Source organism: Corylus avellana, chromosome ca6 (assembly GCF_901000735.1).
Source record: "Corylus avellana chromosome ca6, CavTom2PMs-1.0".
Lineage (NCBI taxonomy): Eukaryota > Viridiplantae > Streptophyta > Magnoliopsida > Fagales > Betulaceae > Corylus > Corylus avellana.
Genome location: NC_081546.1, coordinates 4,303,176 through 4,323,941, shown reverse-complemented (window position 1 = coordinate 4,323,941; position 20,766 = coordinate 4,303,176). Strand labels below are relative to the sequence as shown.

The window sequence follows — 20,766 nt, the reverse complement described above, 5'->3', positions numbered from 1 at the left end:
CCCTTGGCTCCAAGGGGGTGGCCGAAACCACCCTCTAGGCTCTAAGGGGGTGGCCGAGCCACCCTTGTTTTTTTTCGAAAATAATTTTTTTTTTTATTAAAAAAAATAAATAAATAGGTGCCACGTGTCAACATTTGATTGGTCCACGTAGAATTTTGTTAAGTCAACTAACGGTCAACTGACGGAGGATTAACTTGGTCTATTATCAAAATCACAAAGACCTCCTGTGATAAAAATGAAACCCTAAAAGAGAAAAAATAAAGTTATCAAACCTCAATGGGGTTTGAGATATTTAACCCAAGGAGAAAAGAAAATGAATATATTCATTTTTCAAATTTTTTGGTCTCCAAACACGATATAACACGAATCTCCTGAAAAAACAAATCAGTTTTTTTTTTAAAGCATTTCCAATCGTTGATCCAATTAAGTCCTAGATCTGAATCCGAGACAGACCCATTTTTCTCTTTCGAATTACATACAGCGTTTTCGTCGGCCCGGATCTCGGTGAGTCACTGCGTGGGTTCTACGTTAGAATGGTTTCTATGTTTTCAAGTTTCTACGATAAAAAATGCACTACTTTTTGTTTGGTTGCCGAGAAAATGCAGGAAACGAGAGGGAAGGAAAAATCAAAATTTGAATTAAGGGTTCTACATTGTCAGCTAGGTTTAATGCTGTTCTTTAGGCTTGATTCAACTCAAGTAGCATTGCATTTCTTTTTCTCGTTTTGGAAAATAATACAGCATAAGATTCTCGAGTGCCAATCAGTTTATTTTTTATAGTTATCTTAATTGCAACTATAATAGTTTTTTTTTTTTTTTTCTCCCTATTCTGTTACAGGGTGTAGAGAAGCAGATATAATGCGAGATCTTGAGCTGTAATGCGGCTTCGAATTCCGGTTCCTTGAGTAAATTCAAGCCTAAATTTTGATCTCTTTCGCTCGCAAATTCGAGAGTTCGCCATGGTTTTCTGGGAAGGGTACGTGAGCGACGAAGCGATGGGCACGTTTGCCCCAATCGTGGTGTACTGGTTGTACGCGGGGTTTTATCAGCTGCTTCCGCCTTTGGACAATTACCGGTTGCACACTAAGAAAGAGGAGGTGAAGAATTCAGTGCCGCTTGCATCCGTGGTTAAGGGTGTTCTGCTTCAACAGCTCGTCCAGGCCACCGTGGCTCAGGCGCTCTTCTTGGTTAGTTGTTGAATTCACTATGTTGAATATGTGTAATTTGTAGCAGTTTCTTTGAAGTTGTGGTTCCTTTTTCGGTTTAATGGCATTGAATATGCATGATTGCTTAGTGTTGGTATGCTTAGTGACGTGGAATTTCAGAACTCTATTGTTCAATTGAATCATGCTACTAAAATGTACCTTAGTTTCCATTCTGAAACTATGGGTTATGTGCCCACTTCCTAGGATTTTTTCTGTTATTGAGTGGTTGAATAATATATGACTTCGTCTGTGGAAAGCTCTACTTATACTTAACTTTGAAGAAATCGCTTTTTAAAATACTGCATTATGAGCTAGTAAAATATTTTAGCACATCAACTACTTAAATTGTAGAGTGAAGAGGCAACTAATGAGTTGTCTTGGGATGCTAAGGTAAAAGTGTTCTATAAAAAGTGCAAAGGCAATGAAACAACAGTAGAGGCATGATCTTGAGTTTAAAACTTAGAATTTTTTAGACAGCATAGAATTCGGAGTAGGAAGAAAATGAAGTGAGTTCCAAAGTTATAGACTGCATATGACATATTAAAAAGATATTTTAGTGAGATCTTATAGGCCCCTGGGATTGCTAAAGTGTAAACCTTTTGAGTGTTTTTGGAATAAGTATGTCGAGCTTATGAGTGATAGGGATGATCATCACACCTACTTTGGCAATCAGACTCTTTCGTGAAATAATACAGAGAAAATTGCTTGGGGGGTTGGGAAGACATATGTGGTGGAATAAGTGAAGGGAAAATCATATTGATAATTTGTCATCTTGATTCCTTCGTTGCCATCGTCGGCAATTATCTAACAAGTAAAAAGCACCATCTTCTTTAGGGATAAAGATATGCCCCGTCAGGTGGCGAAGTAAGTGCCTAGTTGGAGGGGCCAGTTTGGAAGCCACCATAATATAGAAGTTTGGAGGATGGTTCCCTTCTCTTGCATTGATCATCTTGGCTTTTCTTGGAATTGGCACAAGGCTAACATTTCCCTTTAAGATAGTATTGATGCATTGAACCACCAGTATTATAGAAAGTGAACAGGTAGGGTTGTTACATCTTCCATGGAAATTGAATAAAGTATGGATACTAGACGTGTTGGAGATGTCAGAGCTGAACTTGGACCGATGTGGGATTCTAGGTTTCGCTGTTTGACGGAGGAAAAGGATAGGTTGTCAATTATGATCCTTGTAATTTTAAGTGGAGAAGAAAAGAAGAAAAGAACAAGAGGGGGTAGAAGAAGAGAAAGAGCACTCACAATATCAAACACTAAAACATCAGGAAGGCCTAAAAGAAGGGGGGCTTGAGGTGAGTTTAAACTTGGAACTGCCTGATGGCCTCCCAACAATTAAAAAAATATTTCCACTTGTACAGTTGAATTGGAGTTTAAAGACAGGATTTATGTAAATAAAGCGTACTGGTTTGTATTGTATTGTGGATAGTGCCATTTGTAGTGTCAATAAATGTGGGAATAATTATCTTATGCTAACATATCTTAATCTCGTGTAGTTAGTTCTTGTGAAGTAAGTTATATATTTTTCAGCTTTTGCTATCTTTTGAAGGAAGCATGGCCATTTGCTGTTTTGCTTGGTTTGGACGAAGGATTGCTTCTACAATGGGTATAGTTGCTTAGTAAGCAAAAATATTTAATTCAAAACTAATATGTTTGGTGGTCCTGTATAGTTGGTTCCATTGTAGATCCAATTCAGGTGGGTGATTCCATTATGTATAGAAAAAATTTCAGTAATTTATCTAATTTGGCTAGATTTAAAAGGTGATTTCCGAAAATTGTACTTGGCCAAAAAATGTTTGAATTCTTGACTTACAAATCATTGTGTTCGGTGGTATAGCATGGCGGTACTCGTACCCCAACCTAGGTTAAGTCTTTCTAGTATAGGTTTATACTGTTAAATATTTGGCTCATTTTCTTTGCTGAAATGTAAAGTAAAGAAGTAAAAATGGGTCTCATGGGGGACTTTCTTTCTTTTTTCATTCTTGATTTCTGCACTTCTTCCCCGACATCCATTCTTCATTGAGCTTCTCTCTCTCTCTCTCTCTCTCTTAGATGTGTCTGCAAGTGTCTGCATCGTAATGATGCAATTAATAATCATGGCGGTTAGTGGACCCAGCTAGGTTTTAAATTTCTCCTTCAAATAGATAGCCTATTGACTTGATCCCTTGCCGCCAGTTTCTTTTGATCAGAAGAGAATATTCTGTCTAGGTGTCATCCATGAGGCAAAAGTTTTCATCCAGAGTAGAATTTTCCAATTAGACTCATGCCAATTGAGAATGAAAAAGAGCACTAGTAGTTTTTGTTTTAATAATGTGAAATGGCTTGCAATTTTAGTATATCGGTATCTATATGGCCGAACCCGACACGAAATTAAAGGGTTAGAGTTGAAGAATCTAATCCGTTTAATTAAATGAGTCGGGTTATGGTTGACCTATAGAGCTTTATACCCATGCTTCGACATGACCCGAACCTGACACGCGACATAGTTCAATTTTTTACACGAACCGTGAACCTGACTCGAACTCAATTCAAAATTAGAGGGGTTGAGGGAGTTGAACCATTTAATTAAATGGGTGGCGTGCGTTAGAGTTGACTTATATAGTTTTATAGTCATACATCGACCCGAACCCGACACGCGACCACGAATTGCCACCCATACTTAATCACCTATGACACCTGATCAAAATTAAGAGCAATCGGTGTTGACCATAGAGAAACAAACTTTTGCCACACTAGCCTGTACTCTCCCTTCACTCTTCTACAAAGAATATCATTATCCACCAACTTCTCCCTTAAGTACCATAAAATTGTTCAAAATAACTGATGGTGCACCTGCATAGTGCATGCCTTGGCTATATATATGGATGACAACTTTCTGCATCTGCTTAAGTGATCTATTTTACAAGATTTATTAAGAACTGTAAGGTTCAAATAATTTCTTCTGATATAGGCATTGCTTCAACTGATTCATGTATTCCCCTCAACCTAGCTTAAAGATATTATGACATTTGTTTCAGTAAAGACCAAAACTTTGCATGCGAATTACTTTTCCTCTTACCTATGTAATATATATACACCAGTGAATATACCCACGTTTGACAAAATATATCTTACCATTCTAGTACCATGGGTGGAAATATCTGATATGCTTTTATGGTTGACATGGATATTGTGGAGGTCATTTAGATTACTTGATTTTAAAGTGATTTTAGATGGTTCTTTCTTTTTTTCTTGTTCTTTTGAAAATTTTCTAATTCAAAATTGTGTACATATAGAAACCTTATCACTTTAAGAACCTAAGAATTGCAACCCTGTATTGCTTGTTGGATGATTTTGGGTGGATTGAGTAGCTGTACAGTCTTATATGAGGCCTGCCAGTAATTTGAGACTTGGTATTTTTTTTAAACTACTAGATATCAGGCATTTCATATTGGTAATGTGCGGCTCATCTATCCTATTTGGACATCCAGAACTGGTACCTTTAATTTTGGTATATCAACTGATATTTAATAACTTAAATATTTTTTCCCATTTCGATCTGCATCTGTACTGCCTTAAATTCAACTAATGCTCTTTCATTGTTGCAACAGTTGACCTCAAAAGCTAATGCATCAGGGATCGTGATTCAGCCCTCCATTGCTGTCCAAATTGGGCAGATTGTTGTTGCAATGCTTGTCATGGACACATGGCAGTACTTTGTGCATCGCTACATGCATCACAACAAGTTTCTGTACCGCCATGTCCACTCCCAGCATCACAAGCTGGTTGTTCCCTATGCAATTGGGGCCCTTTATAATCACCCCCTAGAGGGTCTCCTGCTTGACACTTTTGGTGGAGCTCTATCTTTTCTGGTCTCAGGGATGACTGCACGAACTGCTGTTATTTTCTTCTGCTTTGCTGTGATTAAAACTGTTGATGATCACTGTGGTCTTTGGTTGCCTGGCAACATCTTCCATATCATCTTCCAGAACAACACTGCTTATCATGACATCCATCATCAACTCCAAGGCTTGAAGTACAACTATTCTCAGCCCTTCTTTCCCATATGGGATAAACTTCTTGGAACCTACATGCCATACAATCTAGTAAAGCGACCTGAAGGGGGTTTTGAGGCAAGGGCAATGAAAGACTAGAATGTTCACTAACAATTTCTGTTCATTACTTTTAAGCTCTCACTCGGTCGGGAACATTTTTTGTTGAGGTTGCACCATCTGTGGAGAAGCTGAGAGAATTATTTATTTGAGGCTATATATCAGGCATTTAGTAGCTGTTGATTTGAATTCATTTCTTTTTTGATTGCTTGACATGTGTTCCCTCGTTTATTGTGACCTCAACAACCTCATATGAATTGTAATTGTGGCATTCTGAGTTGTCTATTCTCTGTAGCATACTTGTTTCCTTCTTATGCAACAAATAGGATCTTCAGGACTCTTTGAGATTGGTGTACTTGGGCTTGTATGTTGCTTTGGAGGCTAGAAATTGTTTGCAAATGAGTAATTTGTAATTTGAAATGATTAACAACCTAATGCTGGCAATCATTCCCAGTTGCACTAATGTCTTCTTCTTCTTCTTTCTCCACCATGTTTATTCTAAATTTCTAATATTGAACAACATGTGCTTTCTGTTAAGGTAATGATTAAGTGATTAAATTTACCTATTCCTATCAGCTTAAGTTTTTGGGATAACTGGTAATTTAACATCGTATCAAAGCAGAGCTCGTAAGTTTGAACCCTGACTCCGTCAAATTATCCTCCATTTAAATTAAATATTTCACGAGTTGCGCCCCACCTATTAAAAGAAGGGAGTTTGAGCCCACACGTGGGGGGGTATTAAGGTAATGATTAAGTGATTAAATTTACTTATTTCTATCAAATTAAACTTTTAGGACAAGTGGAAATCTAACACTTTCTACACGTTGCCTCCATATAATTACACATTTACTCTGTAATGGGAATAACTTTTATAGGGAACTGGTAGTCCTTTGTGCCTTCCTTGAGAGGATAAAACATCATCATGAAACAATAAAAGTAAGTATTTTGAAAACACCAAATCTATCTCTTATCTACAAAATTCAACAAACCATTAAATAAAAAACAAATCAAAAGATAAAGATAAAAATTTGGTGTTTTCATAACACTCATTTTTGTTGTTTCATACTGATGTGTCATTCTCGTAATGAAGGGCACAAAAGACTTAATTTGTTCCAAGGTCCCCTAAACTAAAAAAAATTAATTGCCATTGATCTCCCAAATTTTTTTGCCCCATTTCACTAAGTATAATTTTCTCTTATTTCGAATAGTATTTCGTACACAATCAGAAAAAGAAAGAATAGCATTTCATACATGCATAGCTAGATAAAGAGGACTATATAGTAAGATAAGTGCTGAGGAGCCAAACAAATGAACTCAGAAAAATTTTCAAATTGACGTGACAAGGGTTTTTAAATTAAAAAAAATGCAATTCCCTCTCCCTTGTCTGTCACTCACGATCTGCCATGTCAGTTTGAAAACCACCCTGACAAATAAAATCGAATTCCCGCTTAATCAGAATTTTACCCGTTCTTAGAGAATGAAAGTACAAAATGAAAGATTGTCACGATTCCCGCTGATTGTCAATTTTATATTACGATTTTTATTTTATTTTATTAGGACTTTATTTCATTTCCTTAATAGGGTTAAATTCGTTTTAATTATTTTTCTTATTCTTGTGATTAGGTTTACTATTACTATTAGAATTAGGTTAATTTACTTTCTCTACAAGTATTTATCTTCTATAAATATGTTAGCGTATTATGTAAAACTCATCCATTGAATCATTATCAAATCATAAAATTTTCTCTCAAATATTCTGCGGAGTTTTATTTTTCTTTTAGCATGCGGGCTTGTTTTATCTTTTAAGTAGAAGACGAAGACGCTTCTCCTTGCAAAATCAAAGACGCTACTATTTGGTTAGTTACTTTAGTCTTTCGCTACATCACCAAATCAGGATGGCTGAAACCACCCCCAAACCATTTCGGGGGTAACAACACTCCCATTTTGCCAAAAAGGTGTGCATCGCTCGAATGACCGCCTTGGTTAAATGCACTCCCATTGGATTTAAATCTTTTTAGTTTTCCTTTATATATATATATATATATATATATATATAAAGGAATAAAAGTTGGCCAAGAAATTTTCGAGCCAAATGCCAAGAAACAAAATTAAAAATTGAACTCAAGAATCTAATAACTGGAGTTAGCTTAGCTCTGATACCATGTAAGATTTCATAATGCAGATATATAAAGCGGAATAATAAATAAAGAGACACAATATTAAGGTGGTTCGGCATATAGCCTATATCCACACACTAAAGTCTTATAGGCTACATCTTGCTTTTATTGAATAATTTGATAAAACATCCGAGACTTCAATATATAGAAATCTTAAAAAAAAAAAAAAAAAAAACTCTCATACATTAACAATTTCAGACAAGCCCACATGGTTTAGACTTTGTCCTTTATTTATACTAGTCCCTACTACTACATCACACGCGCGTAAAAGAAATACTAACACCACTTGTAAAGAACACTACTTTAACTAGACATCCTAGACTACTAAAAAGAAGATAAAGTAGGAAGATCACTACAATTAGACTACTAAAGAGAATAAAATGATAAATAAATGGACTAGACTTTTGGCATGCATGCCTAGGACTTCTTGGCATGCTTGCACGTTGACTACTCCGAAGAAGTCTTCTTCTCCTAGTGTTCCATCATTGATGTTGTAGCTCCGAGAAACTAGAAAGGGTAATAAGCAAACCATCTATCAATCATGGCAGCAGCTTCCTTCAGCTTGTACGCTGCAGCTATGTGTCCTGCTCCCTGTACCCAAAAAAATAATATATATATATATATATATATAGTTTAGTCTTTACTCGTATCCATCATCATCATCATCATCATCATAGGGAACTCATTAAATGGTTTTTCTTGCCTTTATGGTCGCAAATGTCAGAACATAGTCATTTTCTGTATATTGCTCTGTGTATCTATATGAAACAGGCAGGGTATAAGTAAGTGAATAAAACTTGAGAAGAAGAAGAATAAAATGATGGATTATATTTACCAAAATTTAACACTTACCCTGCAACTTGAGCATCGACGTACCATGGTCGCCAAGCATCCATGAGAGTCATATTAAAAGATCTTATCCATTCTCGGGTGGCAATGTGTGGAATAGACATGTCATGATCACCACTGTAGGAATTCAACAATATGTTGTTTTAGATGTGTGACATGGGAAGGCTTCAGATGTACGTGCACAAAAATGAGCAAAATTATACCTGTATATCAAAGCTCTCAATTCTGCGGCGTTAGAGAAATTTCGGTGATAACTGATGACACTTGAGAGCTCCTGTGTGTAAGATAAGCTGCTGTTGCACATCTTCCATTTCTCCTTCGTTCCCTAGTGAGCATTGTACAACTATTTAGTGAAGGTTTTGGTAAAGGGATTTTATCAGTCATAAGTTTCAGTATCTTACCTCTCGAACATTAAGAGCTTCTTGGACAGTCTTATCGTTTGCCCAGATGCCAGATAGCACGTTTTCATAATTCTGAAAAGTAGAAGATCAAAGTGCTGCTTCCACAAATACACATACACGTGCATGTGAGAATAGAGAGAGAGAGAGAGAGAGAGAGAGAGTGATACCCTGCACCAAAGAGCATGTTCTTTAGGCTGTGAAAGGAGAAGATCTGTGGACTTCTCTCTTAGAGATCTTCGATCCCTTTGTTCCCGGGATGTCAACGAGCATGAAGGTTCCAGAACTTGTTGAAGGTTAATCTCAAGGATCAACTGCGCGCATCATTAAAACGTCACTGACTGTCCATGCTAGAGGAACGTAATGATGAAGAGACTAAATGCAAGGCAATGTTTGCTAACCTCTTCAATGGTTTGAAGAGCCGTCTCACATGGTTCATTGCTTGAATCCACATTCACAAAGTCTCCGTTGCAGCTTTCGTATGTGATCTAAAATGGCATAAAATGACACAAAGGCAGTAACATCAAGAAGTAGAACAAGGAAATGGAAACAATATTTAATGTATACATATTTGCTTCAATTGTTGATCGATTGAGATCGATGTTGATAATGGCATATATGTGGACTCATACAAGTTTATGGAGAAGAAAAAGGCAGTAAAAAGATTTTCATCAACTCACCTCATAGAGTTCTTTTGGAATAAGAGTGAGGTGGTAAGCAAAAGAGATTCTTGAATTAGTATCAATAAAAGTATCCGTCTTTGGGTTCCCAAGCACATAACCCTGATCCAATTCAAGGAACATCATATAAGAGGAGAAAGCACATATATTTAAATCTTAAGATAACCAAAGTAACTCATGTTCTAGTATAATTAGATTACATACTTTCAGATTCATGCGTGGATTGTCTTTAATATCATTGCCTGAAATTCCATAGCCATCCAACGAGGGAGCTTAATGAGATTACATTAACAATATTCTATAAAGGATGTGCTTGGCCAATGTGAAACAATCACTTAAAAGTCAAAATTAGATACTTGCATTCATAGGCACAGTTTACCTTCTAATATCTCTTGAACAATCAATGGAACAGTTATGCCCGAATAGGAATCACCACCTATGTAAAGTTGATTTGACCTGAACCCCGGGTGCTCCACCATCCACTGCATTACAATTTGTTGTTTGAACCCAAATAATTTTTTTTTTAATTAAAAAAAGCTATAATTTGGATAAAATATATAATCCATCATTTATCTGCACTGCTTGAAGTTTAATGCTGGTTTTCATTGGTCAGTTAGCAAATCTTTTTGGCCCCAAAAATACAAAAATAGACATGTTTGATGCACCGTACCTTCCTCAGAAACTCATAGGTGAGCACTGCTGATTCTATGTCCCCACTGTAGTAGCCTTCTGAAGAGTTTGAGTAAGAGAATCCCGTGCCAACAGGGGCATCCACATATATTATGTTGAGGCCCTGGAAAAATGGTTGCCACCCATTTTATTAAATATTTTGTGTGGCCATAAAAATGGCATAATATAATATATAGATATCTTGTGTTCAATTTCATACTGTTAAATATATTGTTGAATATATTGGAGCGGAAGAATTTGAGAGGGTGGAGAGAGAACGGAAGCATATAATAGACTACATCTCTTCTAAATTATATTGTGAAGAACTACAGAGACCTCTATTTATAGAGAGGTTATGAGTGATAAACAAGAAACCGTAGTCTGCTAATTAAGGTATGGAATAAACCCTAATAAAAAAGACAATAAACCCTAAAAAATAATATAAAATATTCTAACACATACCTTTGTCCATGTGTATGGGTTCAAATGAAGGGACGGCAAGCTCCCATTATAATTAGAATAAGTGAAAGCCAAAGGACCTGCAAGAAACCCAAAGATCTTAAGCCATTAACTTGCAACTTACTTGTTTCAAAAACCCCAGTTTAATATCGCAATAATTAAGTATATATAGTAGTATGTAAACTGATATGTCAATTGGTAAGAAAGTGGAGTACTGTCATAAAAGTGTAAATAAAAAATTGTACGTGCAGTAAAATCAACGGATTTGGATCCCCTGAAATTCTTATAGTTTCTTAAATTTCAGATTCAAGCCATTCATTTTCATTCAAGAATTATTATCCTACCACCTATCTCACTACTAATAAAATAATAAAATAATGATGATTATTAATATTATTAAAAATTTATTATTATTTTATTAGTAATGAGACACGTGGTAAGATAATGACTCTTAAATGAAAATGAATAACCTACATCTAAAATTTTAAAAATTAGAATTCCCCTAAGAATTTCAGGGATCCGGATCCAAAAACAACAGTAGTATCCTACTCTGTATGGGGCTAGGAGCCAGGACCGCCCCGGCCCCACGCAGCTCTAAATAAATTGCTAAGAGCCAAAATAAAATCCCCAATATTGGATCCACTAATTAACATTGAATTCAGGGTTTCATTTTAGATAAAGAGGATAATATTATATAATAAAATCATTCATTAATTAGTATGTAGGGCTGTTAAGAGAGCAAGCCACTCGCGAGCGAGCTCGGGCTCAGCTCGAATATTAAACGAAGCTAGCTCAGCTCGACTCGGCTAAGCTCGTGAGCAACTCGTATAAAGCTCAAGTTGGTAGTTATTAACATAATTCCTCATATTAATATTAAAAATTGATGATTTTTTTTTTTTTTTTTTTTCTAATAGCATCATTTTATAATAAAATGATGCATATCTTCTCTCTTCGAAACCAAGTATCTTACTGTATTGACTCGGGCTCCATACTCCGTTAGTCAGACTAAGTAAATACTCATATACAAGTTGAAGTTTAAATTTATAATAAAAAAATAAATTAATAAATTAAACAAATTAAATTAAATATAAGAGTCGGCTCGTGAACTGGCTCGGCTCGGTTTATTATGTGCTCGAGCTCGATTTTGTGGCTCGTCCTTAAGCTCGGCTCGAGCTCGAGTAAAATTTAAACAAGCCGAACCCAAACAAGGGAAGCTCGCTCAAGCTCGGCTCGTTCGTTTACACCCATATTAGTATGAGTGTCAGGAGAGTTGTTGCAAAAGGACACAAGGGAAAGTACCACTCTCATAGAAGAATGCCACGAGACTAGAACAGCCAGGGCCTCCGGTGAGCCAAAGTATAACAGGATCCTCCGCAGGGCTCCTCTGAGACTCAACGAAATAGTAAAAAAGCTGCACATCTTCGCTGTCACCTACACCAATATATCTGCAACCAAACAACTCATGATCATCATCATTCATCAATGCACAATGCAGTTTTCATGCCAACAAAAGGAGCCAAGCTAGCTAGCTGAAATGAGAGAGAGAGAGAGAGAGATCAACAAAAATGAGAAAGGATCACTCACCCAGTTTCAAGCGTGAATGGGAGATCACCATCAAACCCTGGTAGAGTCTTGACGACTGCGCTTGGCAAGGCGGTGCCTGCGAAAAGGAGTACCAGAAAAGTAAAGTAGAAAATTTGGCTTGAGTTGTGCATGGCAGCAGGCTTCTTCTGGTGCACGAAAAGTGGGAAATAAGAAGATATGCGGTGAACACAAAATGGGTGTAGATTAATTATATATAGTATAATGAAGGGGTGGAGAGAGTAGGTAATTATTGATCGAGTAGCAGACGCATGCATTCAAATTGACGTACGTACCTACATTTCAAGTGGTTCCACTTGTCTTTCAAATATGCCTGTTTTGCAGGGCTTGACTCGCGGCTGCGCCTAAAAAATATGAGGCTTCATTATTTAGTTAGCAAGAAGGGAACATGCATATATAATACCGAGATCCTGCACATGTCACCACGTTTTTATCTATTTAAAATTCACAAAATGTCCATGTGTTTTATTAAAAAAACAAAAAAAAATTACAAAAATTTAGGCGTGGGTATTTTTGTAAATTTCATTAAATCCTTATCAACACTTAATTTTTATGATTTTTATTTTTTAAGAAATTGGGTATTTTGATTATTTTGACACTTTTTTTTAGGATTTAACAGAAAACCCTTATTTCAAACTAATTGCAAAAGTTCATAAAATAAGTGAAATTTTTCCTTTTATTTGAGTAAATGGCCCTATAATTGACAATAAAATTACTAAAAACCTCTATCCAAATGCAGAAGTGGGACTAGGCGTGTGATGAATCAAACATTCTCCTACAATTATTATTATTATTATTATTATTTTTTGTTTTTGTTAAAACTTACGAGACTCTCCATTATTGATTTCCAATCAACATCGATATTTGTAATTTTTTTTTTATTATCTTTGCCAAAGGACTCCAAAAAAAAAAACTCAACTATTTCTCTCAAAATTAACTTCAACATTCTTATTTTTTACATCACATCAATCATTTTCTATTACAATTTAAATAGAAACATCACTGCAAAACAATTTTATTTTATTTTTTATTTTTTCACTTTTTCATACAAAACATTTTTACTTTTTTTTTTCTCACATAAGTTCAGTCCACTTCATTTTTCAACTACTTTGCCAAACACACCCAAAGATCCAAAAGAGTAGTCCAAGTTCTACTGCTCCCACTGTAGCCATCGCTGTGTAAACCGTTTCACTATATGGCCTTTCATCGTAGCAAAGCCACCAAAATCCACCACAAACCAAATCCTTTGTTTTTTTTCAAAGCAAGAAAGAAGAAGGGAAGGGAAAAATACACGTATCCCATGAATATCCATGGTAGGAGGGTTAGGTAGGTTTTTCTTTCTACTTCCTGAAAGACCAAACAGAAATTCTTAAAAAAAGAGTATAATATAAGGGTGATGTAAAATAGCACACGGCGTGCTAGCACGCCGTGTGCTGTGAATCAGGACTCATAATATAATATCAAGTTTCGTTACCCAATAATTTAATATAAATCCCATAAGTCAAAAAGAAGTCATGCATGCAAAACTCTAACCCTAATTGCACACTAATGGGCTTGAGCCCGTTATTCAGAGCATAAAATAAAAGACCCACATAATGATATAGGTGATTATTACTAGCACCGTTGAGATCCTAAGGAAAGACTTACCATCTGACTAAGAGTGAGAGTATGTAGCAAATTCATTTACTACCATGTTTGGCGACCTCTACCTCGAAGAAGATAACCCAATATTGGAAGAGGGAGGATCCGCGGATGGTATTGTAGATTCTTATGCGGTTTCTGAACCTCATGAGGTTGATGCAGACCTTCCAGGTGAAGTGCCTAATTTTAATGATGAAGGAGTTGGTTATGTTGATTTCTTTGGTGTAGACGATATTTTGTTAAATTCTCATAACAATGATTGTGATGAATTTTATGCGGTTGAGAAGAATTACATGTTCACAAGAGTAACAACGACTGACCCATTTTTGAGTATTTTCATGGCATGTGGAAGGGGAAAGGTACGAGGGAAGCACAACAAGCCTAACGTATTCAAAGGTGGCGTGTGGAGCCTTCAAAATAATCATCATAGTCTTTCGATGATTAAGAGCATCACGATTCTTGTGGGGTGTTGCCCTGTCTTGATCTTGAGGAAATGAGAATGGAATGAGTTGACAGGGCACTCGAATGATTGTGGAAAGAACCACCCGAATTCGAGGATGAATTCTCTCCAACCTGGGGAGAATGATGTAGATCAGAGAGCCTCGTTAGGAACTGTTCGGACGGGCCTAAACCCGAGGACCTCGTCTGAAGTCCTTGTTCGAAGACCGTCTGGATGCCTATGTTTATTTACAGTTTTCATGTTTTATTTCAGTGATCGTCCGGACGGCCATCGTAGAATTGCAATCTGACTTTATTTTGTATTATAATTAGGTTTAGGGTTTTAGGGCCTATATATACATGTTTTATAGACACAAGAGCGTAGCTTTTGTTTATGAATCAGTTTTTATCAATAAAATTACTCAGAGTTGAATTTCGTCATACTTTTCCTTCAAATCCTATATAGACTCTACTGTTTTGAGAAGATTTCTTAGATCTTTGATAGATTCAAGATCTATAAATATTTATTCATTCTTTCTTGTTGTTCTTCTTTACAGCCCACTAAGTCACGCTGCATCATTGAGCCACCCCCATTCCCGGCATGGGGTGACCAAACCACCCTCATGCTCGGCATGGGATGACCAAACCACCCTTATGACCATTGGAGGTGGTTTGGCCAAATGATGTAGGACGATATTTACTTATATTTTCAGTAAAAACGAAAATAGGAAAATATCAAAAATAATTTTTGAGCAGCGCTGCTTGATCAGAATTTTACCCGTTCTTAGAGAATGCAAGTACAAAATGAAAGATTGTCACGATTCCTGCTGATTGTCAATTTTATATTATGATTTTATTTTTATTTTATTAGGACTTTATTTCTTTTCCTTAATAGGGTTAAATTCGCTTTAATTTTTTTTCTTATTCTTATGATTACGTTTACTATTACTACTAGAATTATGTTAATTTACTTTCTCTACAAGTATTTCTCTTCTATAAATAAATTAACTTATTATGTAAAACTCATTCATTGAATCATTATCAAATCAGAAAATTTTCTCTCAAATACTCTGCAGAATTTTATTTTAAAAATTAGCAATGTACCCCCTTAATGTTTCAAAAAATTTCAATTCAAACCCTCCGTTACTAATGTCCCGTCTAATTGGACGAAAATCATCCCACGTGCGTCTTGCGTGGGATTTTGATGCCCTCTATTGCAATTTTGCCCTCATTAAAACCTATGAAATTACGTAATTACCCTCAATATATATATATGCTACTCGATTATATATATACTCACGGGGTGCCTGAACGACGGGTATAATGTCTTGACAAATGAGACTTCTGTCCAGCCGGCGTCTGGTGTTGGATTTCATTGTGATCGTCGTCCTCAGCTTCTACTCTTACATCATCTACACATATTACGTTGCAATTGTGTTAAATACGAACAAAATTTATTTACCAAACAAAATTACTAGCCCTTAAAATGATATTCATCTCGTAAGATAATCGTGTTACTCAAATAGAAACAATAAGAATATATTTTTACCTGATCGGCTATCAACTGAGGATCTCACAATCACTCGGGTTGGAGACTCTGCATCTTACAGATTCCTGATAGTCGTCACCTCCGGCTTGGACCCTATACGTCTCGACCCCTCAAGACTGCGAATCCGGGCCTCATACTCCGCCATCTGAGCAGCCTTCTGCTCAGCTATCTGAGCAGCTATCTGCTTAGCCATCTGTTGAGTCACCCGCGCGGTCACCGCCGCAGTAATCTCCTCACTCTGCTGCGCCAGCCTCGCATCCATTTGCTCCCTGTGCTTCTCCCTCTCAGCTTCAATGGCTCTTTCAAGTTCTTCACGCGAGACCATCGTCCTGCCACGGTTCTGCGATCGTGCTTGGGACAGTGTATAATATGAGTGGATGGTGCCGCGTGTAGGCAGAATATTCTTACTGACCCCTCGAACACGACCCGCATACTCAGGCTTATTGTCGTGTGTCTGAGCATAACCGTCATTCGGTGTCCACTTAATCGTCCCCTGGGGCCCATCTACCTGTTCCACAGGGTCATTTTCCAATAACTCCTCCATCTGTGCCTGTACATGAGCATTGTTATATATATAATTGTTAAGACTCAATAAGTTAATACATAAATAAAAATTAATGACAAGGTGTCCGCCACTTATAATTCTCACTGTGGCCACTGGATTTGGGGTGCTACCATCTTTCATTGTATGGGTCTTGATATAAGCCTTCACTCGAGTAGGAGCTTTGCCCGAAGTAATTACCTGCAATAAAATCAAACCATCAATGAAACGTTCGTATATATACTACGCAATATATATATATATATATATATATATATATATAGTTATGATAAGTTAGAGTAGTACGTCCTCATGTGTCACCCTTGCAAAGCTTTTCGAGCCGGTGTAGTGTGGTGTTTGATTATGTGCTCGTATGTCTTTCATGTGCGCACAATAAGCCTACGAACACAACATGTAGACGTTATTAATAACTAAGTCATCGAACAATTATAATTAACGAAAGACAAATAGTTTGAAGTGACCTACTTGATAAGCGGGATCACACCATTTCACCAACAATAATTCCACGTCTGCGAGATTGTACTTTGAAATGGTCTGGCCCATCCTTGCCGCCACTGTCGCAGGAGTGTCGTTGCTCTGAATCATGAGCTTTTTCCTTAACTTGTGCCTCAAAAACTTCTACTTCCCGCCCATGTCTCTGAAAGCGTCTTTTTTTATTTCCGTCATATCCGATCCAGGCATGATGTAGAAGCAATGCTGCACCAATTAAAAACTAGGGTATTAAAGTGCTTGTTGTTTTACAAAATTTAATATACAACTGCTACATATCATAAATTAAGAACATCTAATCTACACTTACCATCAATGACTCAAATAAATGCTCCATGCATTGTTCTGGTACATCATTCTAGTTGTCGGATAGCGTGATAAAAGACCCGATCTTGCAAGTCTTGCCCATCATCCGTCTAAATTTTTTGCCGCTTTGTCCTACGGGCTGCCACGCCCCATTATTCTCCATGTCGACCATTTTCCCATCAGAAATGTCCAACAACTTGTGCGAGTCATTTATGCTCAACACTTCAAAGTTACCTTCGCTATCTGCAATAATGAAGTATATATTAACACACAAATGGTTAAACATATATTATTTGAATTTATGTACTAATTAACTACATGTACCATCATGAGTAAATATGTACATATTTATGGTTTGGAATAGCATACATACCTACCTATCGTGCGAACCTGGTCAATAGCCAATACTGGCCAAGTAGGGTCATCGTGCTACTCAGTGTGCACGTCACTTGTCCCATCATCCATGTCTTCGGGGGCCTATGTCTCACTATCATTCACAGGTGCGCCGTTGTATGGCTGCCGATCGAAAAATCCGTGAGGCAATATACCCCTCTGGATCAATGTGGGTGGCGGGGATGGCAAACGCATGGAGGCCTCAGGGTTGCGAGGACTAGGCTCATATCGATACCCAAACTGGGTAAGGCCTGTCGGACGAGATTGCTCCGCGAGTATTTGGGCTATCTCAGCCGAAGTGCCGAGAATATCGAAGACATAATCGTCTCTCGCAGGTATCTGCCTTTCCACATGCTTCGGAAGTATCGGTCGATACCCAGATTGTTGCTGGAGAAGCATAGCAGCTTCCTACGACTCACTGTCCGTGAAGCCATGACGCAATCTCGACCCAGAAGATTGTGCCCTCTGATACCCTGATTGCTGCTGGAGTAGCATAGCAGCTTCCTGCGACTCACTGTCGGTGAGGCCATGGTGCGATCTCGACCCAGAAGAAGCTCCCCTCCGTTTTCTTGACTTCCCCCGAGTACTCATATCAACTTGCGAAATACAGCATGCACTCAATTAGTTATGTGTATAGTGTAAGAAATATTCACCGCTTATATGACGAAAAATAGCCAATCAATGCACAAATAAATAACAACAAACCAATAAATGTACAATATTTAATTCGTATGGAATGACATATGCCTCGATTGGTGCGAAGCCGAGTCGGACATATTGGATGTCATCATGCGGATCGTACAGCTGATTATTGTTTAAAGTTAGAGACTCACTCTCGTGATAGTTGGCATGATCATCATTAGACGCTTGACCCTGACCAATGTCGTACACGTTTCTAGATTTAGTCCTCACCGTGCAAGCCCAATCTGGGTTCCTTTCATCTTCGACATAAAAAACTTGTTCCACGTGAGAAACTAGTACATACGGCTCATCACTAATCAGCTCCCCCGTATGGACAAGGTTTTTGAAGTTGACAAGCGTTATGTCATACTCGTCCACCCTGTATCTCATGTCCCTTGTGGTGTCCGCCCAATCACTCTTGAACATAACATACTTTGTTCTGTCATAATATTCCACCTCAAGTATTTGAGTTACCTTCTCGTAGTATGTTTCGCCATCAACAGTCGGCACGCACACGCCACTATTCTGAGACCTCTTTCCCACATCATGTGCGACAGTGCAAAAAAACTTGTCATTGACCACGTATCTGTTATATTGGACTGTTGAGACCATCGGCCCTCTACAATGCATTACTAGTTTGCCACCCATATCCTTCCTGCGTCAATCGTCCGAACAATCGACCTACGAGTCATATACAATGACGAAGGCTAGTTAGTGCAATGAGGAAACATTATGAAATTTACAAGGTGTGCATGACATTAGTCTTACGTAGTCACGGTACCAATCGCAGAATTGCTCAAAATGTTGGATTTCCAACTGATCGTCCGTTGTTCGTCCCTTGTTTGCAATTTGTATTATCGAATCCTTGTGCATCCTACATTTTGAAATAAAATCAATTTAATTTAATTCACAATTAACGCTGTTGCAGGATATGAGCATGCATATCTTCATTACAGAATATTCACGTCCGCAATTGGAGGAAGTCATCTGAGTTAAACAAAATGTAACGGTGAATCTGTGTCAACGTGAGTCGGTCCAGGACGACTCGGGTTCCAGCCCCTTTAGGCCCATCCGGGTTTCGTTGCGGCCTATTGTGAAATGTCGGTGCGTTTTCTAAATACATCGAACAGAACGTCACCAACTCGGTTGCTATGTAGCCCTCCGCAATGCAGCCCTCAAGAGCCGCTTTATTGCGCACAGTAGATTTGAACCCCCCGAGGCTCCTACATATCAAAACTAGTCAATTATTACATCTAATAGTTGTTTTTAAATAAATAAATGGCAATGAAATTTTAGTTTTAATTTTTTACGGGAAATGTTACGTCTCTGCCGAATGCATTCACCTATACTGTACCGGTCCACCGAGTTGACATTCACGGACAAGATGTACCACAACATGAACCATGCTGGTGAAAAAACTATGGAGGAATATCTGTTCCATCTTGCACGAAGTTATATAGTTGCCAGCCTCAAGTCGGGTCATATCCTCTTGGGTCAACGCTGTTGAACATATGCCCCTGAAGAATGCAGACTTCTCAACCAGCGGTCTAACCACGTTACCGGGCAGTGATCCAGACAGTGCAATCGGGAGAAGCTGTTGCATCAATACGTGACTATCACGACTCTTCAAACTCGATATCGTCCGGTCCTTAAGTTTTACACATCGGAAAATGTTTGAGGCATATCGGTCTGACACCCTTATATTTCAAAGCACTTTTAGGAAACTAGTTTTATCCTCTTTCGACATCGTGTGGCAAGTATGATACATATAGATTCTTCCCTCATCACCTGTGAAAGGATGAAGTCCTGGTCTCAAACCCATTTATTGTAAGTCTTTACGGGCTTGAAGGTTGTCCTTCGTTTTCCCATTAATGTCAAGTATTGTGTCAATTATATTGTCCATCACATTTTTCTCTATGTGCATGACATCAAGGTTGTTCTGCAATAAATTATCCTTCCAGTACGGCAACCGAAAGAAAATACTTTTCTTCTTCCACAATACATTATCAGTCATCTTCCTCTTTGCATGTGAATTATCAATGTTAACTGACTTACCTGCGCTCTCACCCCCAAATACCATCCCTTCTAACTGTTTTAGGATTTCATCTCCATCTGGCACATCGGGGGCATATTCTAGTTCTTGGTTACCGTCAAATGTACTTTTATTCCGCATCCACGGATGATCCATGGGCAAGTATCCCCTATGCCCCATAAAGCAAAACTTACTTCCGTGTTTTAACCGTATAGACCTTGTTGCATGCATACAGCAAGGGCATGCCTTTCCACCCCTTGTAGGCCACCCAGACAAGTCTGTGTATGCCAGAAAGTCATTAATTGTCCACATCAGCTGCGCTCGGAGCATGAAATTTTTTTTCAGGGAAACATCAAATGTTCGTACCCCCACACTCCATAGTTACTGCAATTCCTCAATTAATGGTTGCATGTAGACATCTATATCCATTCCAGGTGAACTTGAGCCTAAAATAATCAGGGATAATATGAAAGACGTTTGTTTCATGCACATCCAAGGAGACAGGTCGTAGGGTACAAGCATTACATGGCAAGTACT

The 20,766-nt window shown here is 37.8% G+C and overlaps 2 protein-coding genes across 2 annotated transcripts; one reads left to right on the top strand and one right to left on the bottom strand.

The window, feature by feature from the left end:
• Nucleotides 1-340: 340 nt before the first annotated feature.
• LOC132185037 (very-long-chain aldehyde decarbonylase GL1-9-like) lies at nt 341-5,659 on the top strand. The gene is made up of 3 exons (XM_059598855.1): nt 341-504; nt 838-1,186; nt 4,804-5,659. Exons 2-3 carry the CDS (start codon nt 959-961, stop codon nt 5,344-5,346), a joined length of 771 nt encoding a protein of 256 aa, XP_059454838.1. The 5' UTR covers nt 341-504; nt 838-958; the 3' UTR covers nt 5,347-5,659.
• A 2,180-nt stretch (nt 5,660-7,839) lies between these two features.
• LOC132185036 (serine carboxypeptidase-like 13) lies at nt 7,840-12,277 on the bottom strand. Its single transcript, XM_059598854.1, has 14 exons — nt 12,121-12,277; nt 11,836-11,981; nt 10,540-10,616; nt 10,079-10,201; nt 9,788-9,890; nt 9,613-9,650; nt 9,409-9,510; nt 9,130-9,216; nt 8,899-9,042; nt 8,732-8,803; nt 8,534-8,655; nt 8,334-8,447; nt 8,185-8,239; nt 7,840-8,072 (listed from the first exon to the last, which is right to left on the bottom strand). The coding sequence occupies exons 1-14, from the start codon at nt 12,249-12,251 to the stop codon at nt 7,989-7,991; spliced, it is 1,398 nt and encodes a 465-aa protein (XP_059454837.1). The 5' UTR covers nt 12,252-12,277; the 3' UTR covers nt 7,840-7,988.
• Between the last annotated feature and the right edge of the window lie 8,489 nt (nt 12,278-20,766).

What these genes read in the sequence shown, in the direction of transcription:
- LOC132185037 (XM_059598855.1), top strand. Translation starts at nt 959, where the DNA reads ATGGTTTTCTGGGAAGGGTACGTGAGCGACGAAGCGATGGGCACGTTT. An exon ending in TGGCTCAGGCGCTCTTCTTG is followed by an intron (nt 1,187 to 4,803) that starts GTTAGTTGTTGA and finishes TTGTTGCAACAG; the next exon opens with TTGACCTCAAAAGCTAATGC.
- LOC132185036 (XM_059598854.1), bottom strand. Translation starts at nt 12,251, where the DNA reads ATGCACAACTCAAGCCAAATTTTCTACTTTACTTTTCTGGTACTCCTT. An exon ending in CCATTCACGCTTGAAACTGG is followed by an intron (nt 11,982 to 12,120) that starts GTGAGTGATCCT and finishes GTTTGGTTGCAG; the next exon opens with ATATATTGGTGTAGGTGACA. An exon ending in TTCCAAAAGAACTCTATGAG is followed by an intron (nt 9,217 to 9,408) that starts GTGAGTTGATGA and finishes ATGCCATTTTAG; the next exon opens with ATCACATACGAAAGCTGCAA.